General features: G+C 40.9%; 1 protein-coding gene across 2 annotated transcripts; it reads right to left on the bottom strand.

The window, feature by feature from the left end:
- Window positions 1-4,577: 4,577 nt before the first annotated feature.
- Window positions 4,578-12,474, bottom strand: POLR2M (RNA polymerase II subunit M). Of its 2 annotated transcripts, none has more exons than XM_040968593.1 (4): window positions 12,257-12,474; window positions 9,439-10,083; window positions 6,724-6,928; window positions 4,578-5,237 (listed from the first exon to the last, which is right to left on the bottom strand). In XM_040968593.1, exons 1-4 carry the CDS (start codon window positions 12,367-12,369, stop codon window positions 5,091-5,093), a joined length of 1,110 nt encoding a protein of 369 aa, XP_040824527.1. In that variant the 5' UTR covers window positions 12,370-12,474; the 3' UTR covers window positions 4,578-5,090. The 2 variants fall into 2 exon arrangements, with proteins under 2 accessions (XP_040824527.1, XP_040824528.1); XM_040968594.1 differs by having other exon boundaries at window positions 9,439-9,627.
- Between the last annotated feature and the right edge of the window lie 3,094 nt (window positions 12,475-15,568).

Here is a 15,568-nt window from a genome sequence, read left to right as displayed (position 1 = left end):
ACAGTTCAGGTTAAGACCCAGTTAAGCACTAAAATGTGCTTACTTGTGTCTCTGGACATACACTTGAACATTGAAGGCACAATTCACAATGGCTGCAGATTCACTCCCTATTCTTGTTTCAAATTTCAGTTTAGCTTCATAAAATCCTTTTTCTTCCTTACTTGCTGTATCTTCTTAATCTAAACTGCACAGAATTTTGGGTATTCATACTGAAATAAGAAATTATAGAAAGAGTGTACTTTCCTCTATTTACTAAGTTATGAAATATATTTGGGGGCCAGAGTGGGTGGTAGCAGTTGGCAGTCCAACTGCTGCCTGTGAGGCCCATATCCTATATTGGAGTGCAGGAGTTTGAGTCCCAGCTCCATTCCTGAAACCAGTTTCTTGCTAATGCACACCCTGGGAGTCAGGTGATGGCTCAAGTGTTGACTAGCTGCCATCCATTTGGGAGACTCTGAGGTCCTGATTCTTAGCTCTCAATTGGCCCAACTCTCTTACCGGCACTTGAGGCATGAATGAACACAATGGAGATCTTTATCTGTTTCTGCCTTTCAAATAAAATAATGTAGACAGAAATAAAAAAAATTAATTGATGATGACAGAATAACAAGCATTTATGGAAAGAAAAATGAGGAAGGGTTTGCACTACCAAAGACTTTTTTCCCAGAATAAGACAAACTGCCTATAAAATTTGTATGAAAATGTAAAAAGCCAAAACAGCCAACTCATGTTGAACAATAAATGACTGATCTTGCTCTACCTCCATCACAAAGCCACAAATAAGGCAGTGTGTAACGCTAGCACCAACAAGTTAATGTAAACTAAGGGAGAATCCAGAAAGCAACACAGACATATTGACACACACAGGAGCAGCTGGGAATGGCTGTCTTTGTTCTCCACACAGCTAAAACCCCTTCCTCAGTCATGAATATACTCAGAATCGAATAGCTGATGGAGGCAAAATTGTCTAACTTTCAATTTTAAAAGATTTTAAATGAATATAACTTCTTGGGCTTGTGCTGTGGTGATTAAGCTTCCATCTGTGGAACTGACATTTGGGCACTGGTTCCCATCCTGGGTGCTCTACTTCCAATCCAGCTCTCTAATGATGTACCTTCCAATCCAGCTTTCTACTGATGTACCTTCTAATGAGAAGGCAGCATTAGATGATGACCCAAGTGCTTGGCACCCTGCATCATGTGGGAGACCTGGTAGAAGCTCCTGTATCAGCTCTGGTCATTGCAACTGTTTGGAGAGTGAACCAAGAGATAAAGATATCTCTCTCTCTGTAACTACCTTTCAGATACATACATAAGACACAGAAGGCACTAGGCATAAAAGGTGAATTTGCCACTAAAATTCATTCATTTCTGTTGGTTACAATACCATGAAGCAAATGGACAGAGATTCCTATAAAAGAGAGGGGATGTTTACAACAAATCTACGAAAATCTTTGACCAAACACCAAATACTAACCTCCAGAGTATCTGTTAATCCATGAGGGTAAAAACTGACATCTGACATAAAGTGATGGGAAAGAGACAAATGACTCCAAAAGGCATTTCTAAAACAAATCCAGCAGCTAAAAAACAGAAACATCTTCCCATTAAGGGAAATGTAAAAAAAAAAAAAAAAAAACCACTATGAACTGCCACTATTTAACATTGCATCAGCTAAAATTTTAAAAAACCTGGCAATATCAACTGCTGACAAATTGGAATTCTCATACGATAGGATAGGGTTGTGAAAATACAAATGTTAGACATTCGTATCTTAAAAGCCAACAATTCCCCTCCTGAGTACATCCTCTATAGAAACGCATCCATGCACACAAAACAGCTCATTGCACCGCACCACTGCTTACCATAGCCAGAAACTGAAAATACCATATAATTGCCTAGCATATAAAATTAATGCAGCTTACAATGAAACAGCTCATTATACACCTACATGTGACATGAATTTCATAAACTATGGATTCAGGACACTAGACATAATGCAGAATGAATCATTAAAAGTGGAAAGAAGGCAAAACAAACTACGTTCATATGTAACTGGGTAAAGTAACTTAGCAAAGGGGAAAAATGCCATGAAGTGAGGATGGTGGTTACTTCTGAAGGATGGCAGCATCAAGGGGTCAGGACAGTCTATGGGGCCAGTGCTAGTAGTAGCTTCTCTGCTTCATGGCCACAAAGCTGTGGCTTTACCCATCAAACCACACATGTCTTTTATACACTTTTCTGTAAGTTGTATTTCACACTTAAAGTAACAGCATGACTTATACTACCAAAAACTGACAACAAAATCCATGTTGATAGAATATAAACAATTAGAAAGCCTCTGAGATATAGGCCCAAGACATAAAGAGCATATGAATATTCTATAATAGTATTACCTATCAAGAGAGGGCAAATAGCAATTTATGATACTGAGCCAATTGGAAACTATAAAAATGAATACCCTATCTCTTACGAAGTCCCAAAACAAACTGTACAGATTTTTTTTATTCCAAATTTGAGTGAGTTAAGGGAGTTGATTACGAAGAAAATTAAAATTCCTTTTGAATTAAAAATCAGTCTTAAAAGTGAAACAAAAAATAAGGATAAGTGTTAAGAAAAGTATGTCAAGGCACAGATGCAAAGATAGTCTCCTAAAAACAAAAACAACTTCACATCAAAACACAAGCTACAAAAATTCAGTGAAGCAACACACATAAGAAAATCCTTAAGAAGTTGTAAAACAGAGAAAATTGGTAACACAAAAAATGGCATTAGCAAATCTCAGAATATAAATGACCCATAAACACGAAAAACATTCAACCTTCACTAAGTTATCAGATTTTAAATGCAGCCCTTCTATAATTATTTAATCTGAAATTACTTTAAAATTTTTTAATTCTCAGAATTTAAGATACAGCAAATAAGAATTTAAATGTACAATCTCCAAATTAATCTGTCAGGATACTTCAAAAAATCAAGAAGAAATGGAATTAAAAGTTTATTTTGGTATAAAAAAATCTAGGAATCCATGCAATTTTTACATTATATACATGAATTTTTTTAAGTACCTTGAATTTCAAGATTCTTTAAAAATATATATGCCTGGGCCCAGCGCGACAGCCTAGTAGCTAAAATCTTCACCTTGCATGCACCAGAATCCCATTTAGGTGCTGGTTCGTGTCCCAGCTGCTCCACTTCTCTTCCAGCTCCCTGTTTATGGCCTGGCAAAGCAATAGACAGCCCAAAGCTCTGGGACCCTTCACCCACACGGGGGTCCTGGAACAAGCTCCTGGTTCCCAATTTCAGATCAGCTCAGCTCTGACTGTTACAAATACTTGGGGAGTGAAGCAGCAAACGGAAGATCTTTCTGCCTCTCCTTCTCTCTGTAAATCTGACTTTCAAACAAAAATAAGTAAATCTTATATATTAGATATCTTCACTAATTTTAACTCTAAAATGGTTATCTCCTACAAGTTATTTTGCAGATATTTTTAAATGATTATCACTGCTTATAGATCACAATAATCAAATTGCTGAACAAGAGGAAAATGATTAAAGCATACCACAAAATGGAACATTCTGCTATCTAAAATACAAAAAATTTAATGAGAAAATATATACAATGCATGAGGGTGGAGACAATGAGCAGGAAGATGCATTTTTAAAAACATGAATGCATAGCTATACACAGACAACACTGAAGCATTAGGAGATTGTGTTTGGGTGGAAGATTATAGGACGCTGTGAGTACGTGCACACGATCCCTTGTATACCATCCAGCATTTTAGAAATAACAGGTTTATTTCATTTTCTGCACATAGAACATCAAATGTTATGACAAGAAGTTATTTGTTATAGTTACAAAAACTACAAATAGTAAGACTGTCAACTCTATACACTTTTTTTTTCTGCTTTGTCAAGAGAAGCAGAGAGCTAGCGTTCACAACAGGCAACACAGAAAATAGAACTGCGCCCTTCCTATCACAGGAAGCTCAAAGTTGAAGCTTCCAGTAACATTTCAAATATGAATACTCTTTTAGCAGAAGGTTAACTAAGTACCAGTAAAATACAACCACAAATATTTGAAGTTGTTCTAATTAATATTTTATTTTTCAACACTTTTAAAAGCCCAAACATTTTAGACAAATAATCTTTTTTTTTTTTTTTGGTAACACAGGTGTTAATCTCTGGAAACAACCATATAACCACTTAAAAGGACATGAACATGGTATTTTTGTGTCTATATACGCATTTAGGAAGCTACAACTTGCATATGCCCCTTTGGAGGAAAAAAATAATACAATTCAATTTTAACTTTGAAAAAACAGTTACTGGTTTCCTTACTAAACAATGTTCTACACATGAAACTATCAAGTGAGACAATGAACTCAAGTCAGATGAAGCCCATTAGAGCCACTCCTTCCATCCAGCTTAAGCAGGCTTAGACTGTTCCTGTATCTCACACTACTCCAGGCAACTCTGGTCATGTAGAAAGACCCTCCACCTTCTAGCACATACTCTAAGTAACATTCTTCCTAAGGTCAGACGGAAGGAAACAACATTTAGCAATTTTCTGAGTATCTTTCTAGGTATTTCACATCCAGTATCTCAATAACCCCATGCAAACATGCACACAATTTTCCAGACTGATCCCTTTGTTATTTAAAAAAAGGAGGGAACTAGGTCTTCCTAATACTTCAGGTGCCTGGGATGACTAAATATTTCACTGACATAATAAAAGATGTAATAAATGCTGTTTGATAGAGGTAAAAGAATAAAGCAAAATTATCTGCTTTCATTTGGCTCAAAGAAAAAAATTTTTCTACTATATACTAAAATATCAGACCGATGCACAACATACTGCAAAATTTTAATACAATGTGAATAGACACAATATTCAAATATTAAACTTCAAGCACATGAAATTCATCTTCTGAAAGACAAACTGGGCTTTTGTTCATAGCTACCCTTGGTAAGGTCACATAATTCTTTTCCCCAACAATGTCTGACATTGATCTTGATACTTAGAAAGTCTGATGTGAGACGGTGACATTAACAGTCAGATTTAGGAGATGATCCCAACGGCCATCGTCAGCATTCATCATCTGAGGATTGGTCATCATCTTCATCCCTTACTTCCCGATACTGCCTCGAAGACTCTCCTTCTGGATTGTAACTCTGCATCTTAATATTCAGTTTTTCAGCTAATTTTTGTGCTGCGAGCTTTGCTTGCATCTCCTTTAAAACAAAGGGGAAAGAAAAAAAAAATCACACAATCACACCTTTTCCTTATAATCTTTTAATAATAAGTTAGTTGTTCAGACTCAGAAAAAAGAGGGCATGAACATCCCACTTAGTGCTCTCTGCAGCAATGCAAGGAGCATGAAAGCTATGCTCCCCCAGATATAAAGGGGCAATGCTTATGAGAGCCATTTGTCTCCTAGCTTAGTTACTGATATCCATTAATAAACATTTCACTGAGCTAGCCGACCTCTGTGTAAGAAATGGAGTAATCCAATTAGCTTTCCAACACTTACACAAATATGGACACAGATCTATGGACACATGCATGTGCACGCATGTACATACATACGCGCACACACACAATAGTCTGACCTACCAAATGTCAACATTCACTTATGCTGTATTGATCTCTCTGGCAGAACTTTTCCTCCCTAGATTAAATCTTAGCTTCTTCGGTCTGAGAGCTACATTTCACTGGCACAAGAAATACAAAAACACCAACACTATAAAGTGGACTACCCTCTATTTGAATAAAGTCCCACAGAAACAAGTACTCAACAAAAACCCAAGTGAACTGCAGACACACTCCCAAGTGCTTCACCAAGGACTGTTGGCAGGAGGCAATTCTCGTTCTAGGTCCAACTCCCCTCTTTTTTCATGCTTCCTTCCTCCCATACTTTAACTTTTTTACTGTTTTCCCTTCAGGCCAGGAATTGTCAGTCTATACCTCTTCCAAGGAGCTAATTTCAAGCTCAAGGATTTAATTTAACCTAAAAATATCCTAGGAAAGGCATTTATGATCCCAGACAACAATTAAAAATGCCAACCCAGGACTTTTAAGAAAAGTTAAGGTACAGTAGCACACTAGTTCTGTATTAGTACATAGCACCTTTTGGGAATCTCAGTGTACTAATCAGTGTACAGTCTTCACATATTTTCCCATATCCCATTAACGTATACACACATTCTCGATATCCAATTAAAAGCAATATGCAAACACACGGGTTATAGGAGGAAGTGCTAACACTAAGTCACCAACAACAGATGATGCTGTAAACACCGAGTTCCACTGCTTCCTGGCCCCCACCATTCCCATCAATCTTAGGCACATTTCCCTGATCCTGGTTAAAAGTCCACTGATGGGGCTTGGTGAAACACAAAGGAACAATGTGACTTCTATCCTAATGATAGCAGGTACAGCTTTTAAGATGTAAACAGCAGTCCTCTCCACAGGTCTCCTGTCCATTCACTACAGTGATACTAAGGGGAGCTTGATCACCTCCAGCTGTTTCCCAGGAGCCTAGCAGTTTTGTAATTCTTTGTAAACTAAAGGTGCATATCTGAGAGCCCGTGGTATCAGCTAACCATTTCTCCAGTACCTAATTCTTTCTTTGTATATCCCTTCCTTCTTCAACTACCCACAGTAAGTTCTGACTCACATCAACATATGGACAAGAAAAAAAATCAATATTCTAAATACCTCATAGTTCTGCTTCTGCTGTTTCTGAAGTGTCAAAGATTCCTCCATAGAGAGCAGCTGTGTGGGCATATGGTGAAGTGGGAGAAGTCGAGCTGCTGTGATGTCATCAAGATGCTGCTTGTCCCTGCGCAGTCGCTCTTCTGAGGCCAAAGGAGACACTCCCCTGTGCTGGTGACCAGGTAATTCACTCTGCCGGGAGGGTAACCTAAAGGAGGAAAAACTTACCTTACAAGATCAGGCAAAGTACAGGAGTACACTCTTACAACCATTCTGTTTTTCACTCTCAGTACAATATTCAATAAGCTACATGAAGCATTCAACATATAACAAAACAGAGCCATGCTAGTGGTTTTTCCCAATCATATCTGAGTATCAGTGTTCTGAGCATGTTACAAGTAGGATAAACGAACCTAAGTGTTGAGCAGTTTAGGTGTATAAACTGCATTTTCAGCTTGTGGTATTTTCAATTTATGATATGCTATCAAGACATAACCCCCATCATAGGCCAAGGAGCATCTACATGCAACATACACAAGTTATCTGCTTTTTAAAATCCCTCTTTAAACCTTTCACTGAACCCAAGGTATTTTTTAACTTGCTCAAAGAGTATTTGCAAAAGGGCTTACTGCTCACGAGAGGCAAATAAACATGTAAATAGTTTCAGGGCAATATAATGCCAGAGGTCCCATGACAGGCGTGACCAGTTCTAGCCAGGGACAAGAAGCTTGTCAGAAAATGAAATCATTAGATTTCTTAAGAGTTCACCAAATAAAAGGGAAAGAAAGACACTCCTAACCAGGAGGGACAACATGGTAGCAAAACACAGGAAGGTGACGGAGAGCGCAGAAAAGGGATGCAAGCAGGCTAGGCAAAGACTACAAGGGTTGCATTCTGTTTAACTGGTTCAAATTTACACATTACAAATTTCATTCTGGAAGTAGTGGAGAAACAAGGCTAGTAGTTAAAACTGACCCTCTGCACCCTGGAGGCCCACATGGGAATATATCCCTCTCAACATTAAAAAGAAAATTTTAAAAAAAGACTGGTGGTTGAGACTCAAAGCAGGAACAATGCAAATCCTTCACACTGGCAGGAAAGGATGAAGACAGGAATGTCTATAGAGATGAAAGATTAAAAGAATAAATCATGTAAGTACTTCTTCACAGCCAGAAAATACAAAGTAAAGGGAAGACACTCTAAGGGTAAAAACATGTGGTAGCACCATTAACCTAGGGATTATGGAATAAAAAGAAAAATCGGAGATGTCAGACACCCAAGTGGTCATGTTTTATACACAATTGGGCCACACAAATATAAAGTTCTAGCAGAACTCGAGCCTCTAGTAGAGGCAGCTACTAGCACCTAAAACTGTTTATAAAGCTAAAGGAAAAGTCAAAAAAGTACCAAAGGACATGACCCTTCCACTGTGCAGCCTCCAAGCCACTGCTCACATGGAAGCCACCCATTCCCCACCTATTTATGGCCTACTGACTCACGACAGCCCAGCCTTTCTTGATTTAACTGCACAAAAACTGTGCTCCTAAAATTCCTTAACCATGAGCAGCCCTCATCACTATTTCCTCACGTGCTCACTCCCAGCCAGGCGAGCACAACACAGGACTGGAACAACGCAGTTTTCTTTTCCAATTAGACAAAACTGCTTTCTAAAACGTCCTTACGGAAGTGAAGACATCTCACTGCATATGAGAGATTGCTCAGAGATTACTTTTTATTCCTAATTAAAGCAGTATACACTTAAGCTTTCTTGTTTCTTAGAGCAGAAACAAGATAGTATGGGGTTAAAAACATTAACACTGACATAGGATAAAGTTGTAAGTTTCAGTCAAGTCCTTTTATGACAATAATAAAAAAAAATACCATTTCGACATCTGATTTTTCAAAGCAGTATAGTAATAGTTTAAGTTCATACCTAACGTTCCATCTTTGGACAAGTACTAGTCAATATGTGCTGATTTGAATTCTACACTTGCTGCAAGTAATGAGCTGCCATTTTCTCTTAAAAAAAATTTTTTTTTCCTAGCGATCTCAAAAAACCAAACTATGGTGAGAAATTCAGAAGCAGGGTTTTTGCTCATGCTACTTGAATCTATTTCCACACTTATTATCCCCCTCACATCTCCCTTTCCACTGAAATTTTCAGTACATAATTCAATCTTTTTACCCAAGTTTGTAAACCTTGATTCTTATCCAGAATCCTAAGCTCTTCAAACAACTGAAGATTTCAGTGTGCCGTCACAGCACCTGAGGCTCACATACAGTGTGAACACACAAATATGGTTTTGTTGATAAAGTCCACCAATTCTTGCATTCCTGTGCCCTTAGTTTACAGACTAATCAAAGAAAGGGGGAGTTATACACTCAAAACTGGCCATGGTTTAAAAAAAAAAAAGTCAACAATTCTCTCCTTAGCTCCGTTTAGGATGAAATATTGGCTAAACATGTTAAACATGTAATACTCCCCCATCAACTATGTAAAACCTTTTCAATTATTTGGCTTCCAAACCAAAGTATTTTTCAACCTGAATCCTGTCTCTGGCTAGACACAGCTAAACGCAGCTTCCACAACATACCCCATCTCTAATCACCAGCTGTGCTCCAACAAAGCGCACTGGGCTTAAAGCAGCCTCCATATTTTGAGATTTAAGAAAATCATGAAGTTCCTGTGCTACTATGTTCCTCCATGACAATACTTACACATTGGTTTTAAATTTCTGTGCTGTTGGCACTGGGTTTTTGGCTCGCATTTCCAGCACTTCCATGTAATGAGGCTTCCTCTGAGTCCTGCTACTAAAGGCCGTTAAGTTCTCGGTCCTTGTGTTTGCTTTGGAGGGGTGTTCACCTTGGTCTGAAATTGTGATCCTTTGTAATTTGTCAAGAAACAGACTATCAAGGCTGCTGGAAGCGTCTTCCACTTGACTTGAAGCACTCTGTGGGGAGGAATGCTCTCTGGCTTCAGAGGAGGACAGCACCCTGGCCCTGGGGCTGGCAGCTGGGCACCTGTTCACGGGGGGCTCAGCCTCTTGACGCTCTTCATCACCAGCGTGAGGAGGTACAAGTCCGTGCTTGGGTGAGGCTGTTGGAGAAGATTTGATGGTATCTACAGAGGAAGAGCCAGGAACTAGGGATGAAGTATCAAGTATCTCGTCAGGATTTTGGGTCTTGTCTATGTCCACATCAATGTCTGCATTTGCTTTTTGCTTTAGTGTAGAGTCTAAACTAACAGGATGAAAGAGTTCACTTACTCCTCTAACTTCTTCACGTCCTGCAATGGCAGCTTTCAGTTTGGCAACACTGTCGAACACTTTTTTACCTTTGTCGGGCAATTTGCAAATGAATTTTCTGTCAAATGGAAAAGAACAGGTATATATTAGAGCCATGACTTTACACTTAAGGCAAAACACTAACAAAGGACCATCCTCCAAAACTGATTTTTAAGTTAATGCCTGATTTTTAACAGTCTCCAGGCAGGATTAAAACAAATAAGCATTATCCCAATACCCTTAAAAAATTCTCTTTCGAATTTCAGCAAAAGTACTTGAAGAATGTAGGCTGAACATTTCTAACCTGAAAATCTGAATTTCTTCAACACTAACACAACACTTTAAATGGAAAATCCATGTTTGACCTCATGTGATGGTTGCAGTCAAAAATTCAGGCATACTAACAGTACTATATAAGTCAAAATGTGCGCACAGGCAACATAAATTAATTGTATTTACACTTAGGTCTCATCCCCTAAATATTTATACAAGTGTTCAGAGCAATTCAAATATGGAAAAACAATTCTTAAATATTAGTATATTTGTACATATAAATATTGAAAATTACTTTTAAAAATCTGAAAGCTTTCTGGCCTAAGCTTTTCATATAGGGGATACTTTACCTGTACAAATATCATCTAAGACATCTCTAAATCCATAGCTTTTTTTTTTTTAATTATTTATTTCTATATTTGAAAAGGCAAAGATCTTCCATCTTCTATCTGCTGGTTCACTCCCAAAAAGGCCTCAGCAGTAGGAGCTGGACCAACACAAAGCCAGTTGCTAAGAGCCCTGACCTTCTTCCTGGTCTTCAGGTCAGTGCAGGGGCCCAAGCACTTGGGGTATCCTTCACTGCTTCCCCAGGCACATTAGCAAGGAGCTCAATCAGAAAGTGGAGCACCTGGAACTCAAATGGATACCCATATGGGATACAAGCAGCAACACAGGCAGCACAGGCGGCAGCTTTGCATACTACACCAAAGCACTAGTGAGTCCTGAATTCCTAACTTTTAAAACGCAACCTCCAAAACCTGTTGGGGGAATGGGATCCAGTACATACTCTGACACTGCTATTCAAGTGCTAGCTACCATTCCCCTCATGATTCCTCACATGGGCACAGTGAAGTTTTTCAGAGGTCACGTGATGTGTGCTGCCACCCCGACTCAGAAATGGAATGTGGATTTGTGAAAACCAAGAGCTCTTTGGGATGCCTGATTCCTCAAGTATAAGGGAGGTGTTCGGGTTTAACTGTAGATTCACTGTCATTCTCACAAACCCCATGCACCTGTGCCTACTACAAAGGCATCTTCCAGTCACAGAAGTTGCTTTTCCAATACTTCAGCCATGCACAGTAACAAGAGGAAAGGTTACCTCTGAGGCCCTCCAGCTTTGTTTTGTTTTGTTTATTCCTGACACTATGTTCATTCTCACAATTCCAACTACTTATGAACAACTCTGCAATCAACACCCCCACCCTACTCTACCCCGTCTCTCCTGTCTCCTCTGGGCTCAGTGAGCCAAACTTGAATCTATTCCTTTCCTTCACTTTGCCTACTGGTGTTAGCGCTTTTCCTCACATCCTGGCAACTATAGCCGTGGTAATCCCTGGCCTGACAGGGCTGTTCCAATCCCACCAGCTGTCCTCCCAGTTCACTTTCCTACAACCTCCTGCTTGGAAGCCGCTCTAAAAATACCTTCCTGATGCCTCCTGCCTCTTACCCCTTCAAGCTATCCCGCCGCATGCTGCTCAGCCAGCTGCCCTGCAAACACGACTCCCTTTGATCCCAGGCCCACCTCTCCTCAAACTCCCTGTAGTGGGCCAGCTGAATGGGAATCCAACTTCTCGGCCTCACAGACCGCTCTTTCAACCTCCCGCTTCTCACTGCCCCCACGGCGCCCGGAAGCAAAGAACCTAGAGATGAGATGGCCGAGCGATGCTGGGGACCTAGGGGTAGGGGATGGGAAGCCCCCACGGTAACTGGGTAGACAAAAGTAACGCGGAGCAGCCCTCGGGGAACCCCCGAGCCGCCGGCCGCGAGCAACAGCGCGTGGCCAGGAATGTGGCGCGGCTCCACGGCAGCAGGCCGCGAGGCTGACAGGAACCCGACTGACGCAAGGTCACCTTCCAGGAGAGGGACCGGGCTGAGGGAGGGCGCGTCGCAGCGACCCGGACCCCAAGGAGCCGGGCTGGGACTCGGAGGGACCCCCCCACCCCCACCACCAGCAGCAGCACCACCCTTCCTCAGCTTACTCGTTGCGCAAAAGTCTCTCCTGGCGCTTCAACATCTCCCGCAGCTCCACCAAACTCCGCTGCCCCAAGTCCTCGGGAACTTGGGGCTCGAAGCCGCGGGGCAGCAAGGACATTCTGCGGGGCCTGAGGCTGGCGAGGCGGCGGGCACTCGGCTTCCTCGGCAGCCCCCGCCGCTGGTGCAGGATCCGCGGCCGGCGGCGACTCCGGGGCACGAGCGGGAGTCGCCATTTTCCCGGAAGAACAGGTCTTCTTCGAGGCGAATCGAGCTTTATTGAAACGCCGGAAACAAACACTGACCAGGAGAAGGGGGCGCCCGGAGGCGAGCCAAGGGGCGGAAGTTAAGCGTTTGACGTCAGCGCCTCGATTTAGCGCGCTTTTCTGTGTCTGTGAGCCTGCGTTGAGCCAGAGGGTCCCGTGTTAACCCAGAACTGTTAGCAGGGTGAGTTTTAGGGAGCACGTAATCACGGCCCCTCCTGTTGTTATTTCGCAGTTTTGAGTAATGGGGGTGAAGGAGCAGACATGGACCAAATAAGAGGATGGGGCACCTTTTAAGAAGTGAAATGGAGGTTGGCTGTTAGTGAAACAGGAGTGCATTTTAATGTGGTGATTCCTATCCCAGCTGCAAAACCCTGAAATGTTACAGGTTGGAACCTTCCATCAGAGCTCTCTATAGCGTTTCAGCAGGAATTTCCTTCACTGGTGGTGATACCTGAGGCATTGCGGGGACATTTCTCCCCTCCATCTTTCTAATAGTTGCAGTGATGCTCGCAAGTCATTGCAGCAGTCTGAAGCACGCCCTCACACAGACGCTCTCACTTGCAGACACCCACAGAAAGGTGATGAGGGGCGATCCAAGGTTTGAAAACCCTTCATAGTTCCTTATTTTGCCCTTTGGGAAAACAGGCAAACCTAGAAGCAGATATTCCCAGGGCACAGAATCAGAAACAGGCAGATTCCAAAGCCTGTTCCCTTTCCCAGCCCTCTAGTGTTTTAAGTACCTGGCTTCCCTTTAGGCACATTTACAAATGTATAAAATAATGGAAAATTTTTGTTTTTTTTTGTGGCTATTGAGAAAAGGGTAGCAAGCATCAGAGCCAGCCGTTACCTAATGTTTGTTGTTAACCTGCCAGCGCTGCCTCCCAAAGGGATGAGTAGGGAGCTGACTAACTCAGCATGAAAGGGTTGGATGCGCCCTTAACGCCCAAGCACCCTCCTCCCTCATTGTTTAACATTTGATGTGTTTCTGGATCCTGTATATGATGCTGAGGTGTGCAGCAACTCCCAACCAAGTAGAGAAGCTCCAGATGAAACCTGAAGCTACTTCAGAGAGTTCCATGGTAGCCATTTCTGTTGCTCTCCTCCCCTCCAGCTAGTCCTTCTTGGTCAGATCAATGATACAGTCTTCCTAACTATAAACCTTACCTTCAGTAACTTACGCAAATCCTGACTAAGCAACAAGTACTTAAGAATCAAGACCTTGAGTCAGACTGGTCAAACTTCCCGCAAGACTCCCTCCTCCTACTCCTTGGCCTCAGCTGGAGAACTTTCTCCACCCCCACCCCCCCAGTAGTGAAGGTCAGTCTTCGATTCTGGGTCACAGATGTCTTCAGGCAAGGATGCCTTTCTTTTCGACCTCAGAATTTCATCTCTTGTTTTCCTCTTGTGGAATGCCATCCCTTCTCCCCAGTGCCTTCATAGATTATTCTAAACCAAATTGCTCTTCTCCTATGAGCACAGCTGTAGTGCTTAGAGTTCTAGTGTATGAAATGTATTATGCTTCTGTAATTATGCATGGTGGTTTTTTTTTTTTCTTTCTAACAAAATAATCTGTCAAGGTACTGTTTTTGGACTTGGCCTTGTCTCCCTTAAGTCACCCAGCAGGTACCAATTGATAAGATCTCCCAAATTTTCTCTCTCCACTTTTTTTTTTAAGATTTTTATTGCAAAGTCAGATATATATAGAGAGAGGAGGAGAAACAGAGAGGAAGATCTTCCGTCCTTTGATTCACTCCCCAAGTGACCGCATTAGCCGGAGCTGAGCCAATCCGAAGCCAGGAGCCAGGAGCTCTTCTGGGTCTCCCATGCATCAAGTTTGTGAGAATGACAGTGAATCATCAAACGGAAGATCTTCCTCTCTATGTATCTGACTTTGCAATAAGAATAAATAAATCTTTAAAAAAAAAAGAAATACACCCAAAGAAAAATAGTCTATCAAAGAACTACCTGCACACCATGTTAAATAAAGTACTATTGACAATAACAAAGATATGAAAACAATCTAAGTATCCATCCACTGTTAAATGGATAAAGAAACTATGGTATATACACATAGTAGAATGCTACTAAACCATCAAAATACAAAATCTTATAATTTACAAAAACATGAAATTGGAAGTTTTATATAAAAACAAATATCTCATTTCTATGTGGAATCTAAAAATAGGTAATATGATAGAATTGAAAAGTTTGGTGGTGGTTAGTTACTAGAGGCTGGGAAAGGAAGGGAAGAAGAATAGATGGAGAAAGATTGATTAACAGGAAGTAAGGTGTAATTAGATAGAAATTAAAAGTTCTGGTGTTATGTTTCACTATAGGGAAACTAGAGATGTTTATGTACTGTATATTTCTTTGTTTAAAGAAATGCAAGATGGAGTTTTGGATTTTTTTTTATTGTGAAGAAATGTTAATGGTTAGAGGAGATTGACATACTTACACTGATTGCACATTACATAACATATACTCTCAGTGGTCCTTCTAGTGGGGTGTGATGTCTGCACACGGGTTGTGGGATACGGGGTGCCCAGGCAAGATGACCCAATGCACACTTTATTGAATTTTTCTGGGCTAGTTATGCCAGTTTTTTTGCAAGACAAGCAGGTTGGTAAAAGTTACAAGTTAACTGAACAATGGTATGCAAACTACTCTAATAGATCACAAGGGATTAAGGGTAGCAGGCAGATAGGTAAACATGAGTTACAGGGATCAACACCAGTAAACAAACAGATCTAACTAGAAAAGAAATCTAACAGAACTTTGTACTCAGATACGTGTAGGCCATAATCACTAAAGAAAAAGGGAGATGAGGAAGACACCTTGCACCTCCCCACCATTAACCAACAAGGTGGATTGGTAATCGCAGCAGGGAGTCTGTTCCCTGCAGCATTCTCAGTCTGCCAAGAATGGTTGAAATTCAGAGTCCTCAGGCATTGTGATCTGGTTTTTGAGGGGCAGATCTCCACAATTAATAAATCTCCACAATATACAAATGTCAAACATTCCATGGTACTCCATAAATGTGTAACACTTTTTTTT

The sequence above is a fragment of the Ochotona curzoniae genome, unplaced genomic scaffold (genome assembly GCF_017591425.1).
Source record: "Ochotona curzoniae isolate NIBS_2020 unplaced genomic scaffold, NIBS_Ocur_1.0 scaffold_4701, whole genome shotgun sequence".
NCBI classification, from domain to species: Eukaryota; Metazoa; Chordata; class Mammalia; order Lagomorpha; family Ochotonidae; genus Ochotona; species Ochotona curzoniae.
Note: the sequence above shows the minus strand (reverse complement) of the source record. Positions and strands in the feature narration are given on the sequence as shown.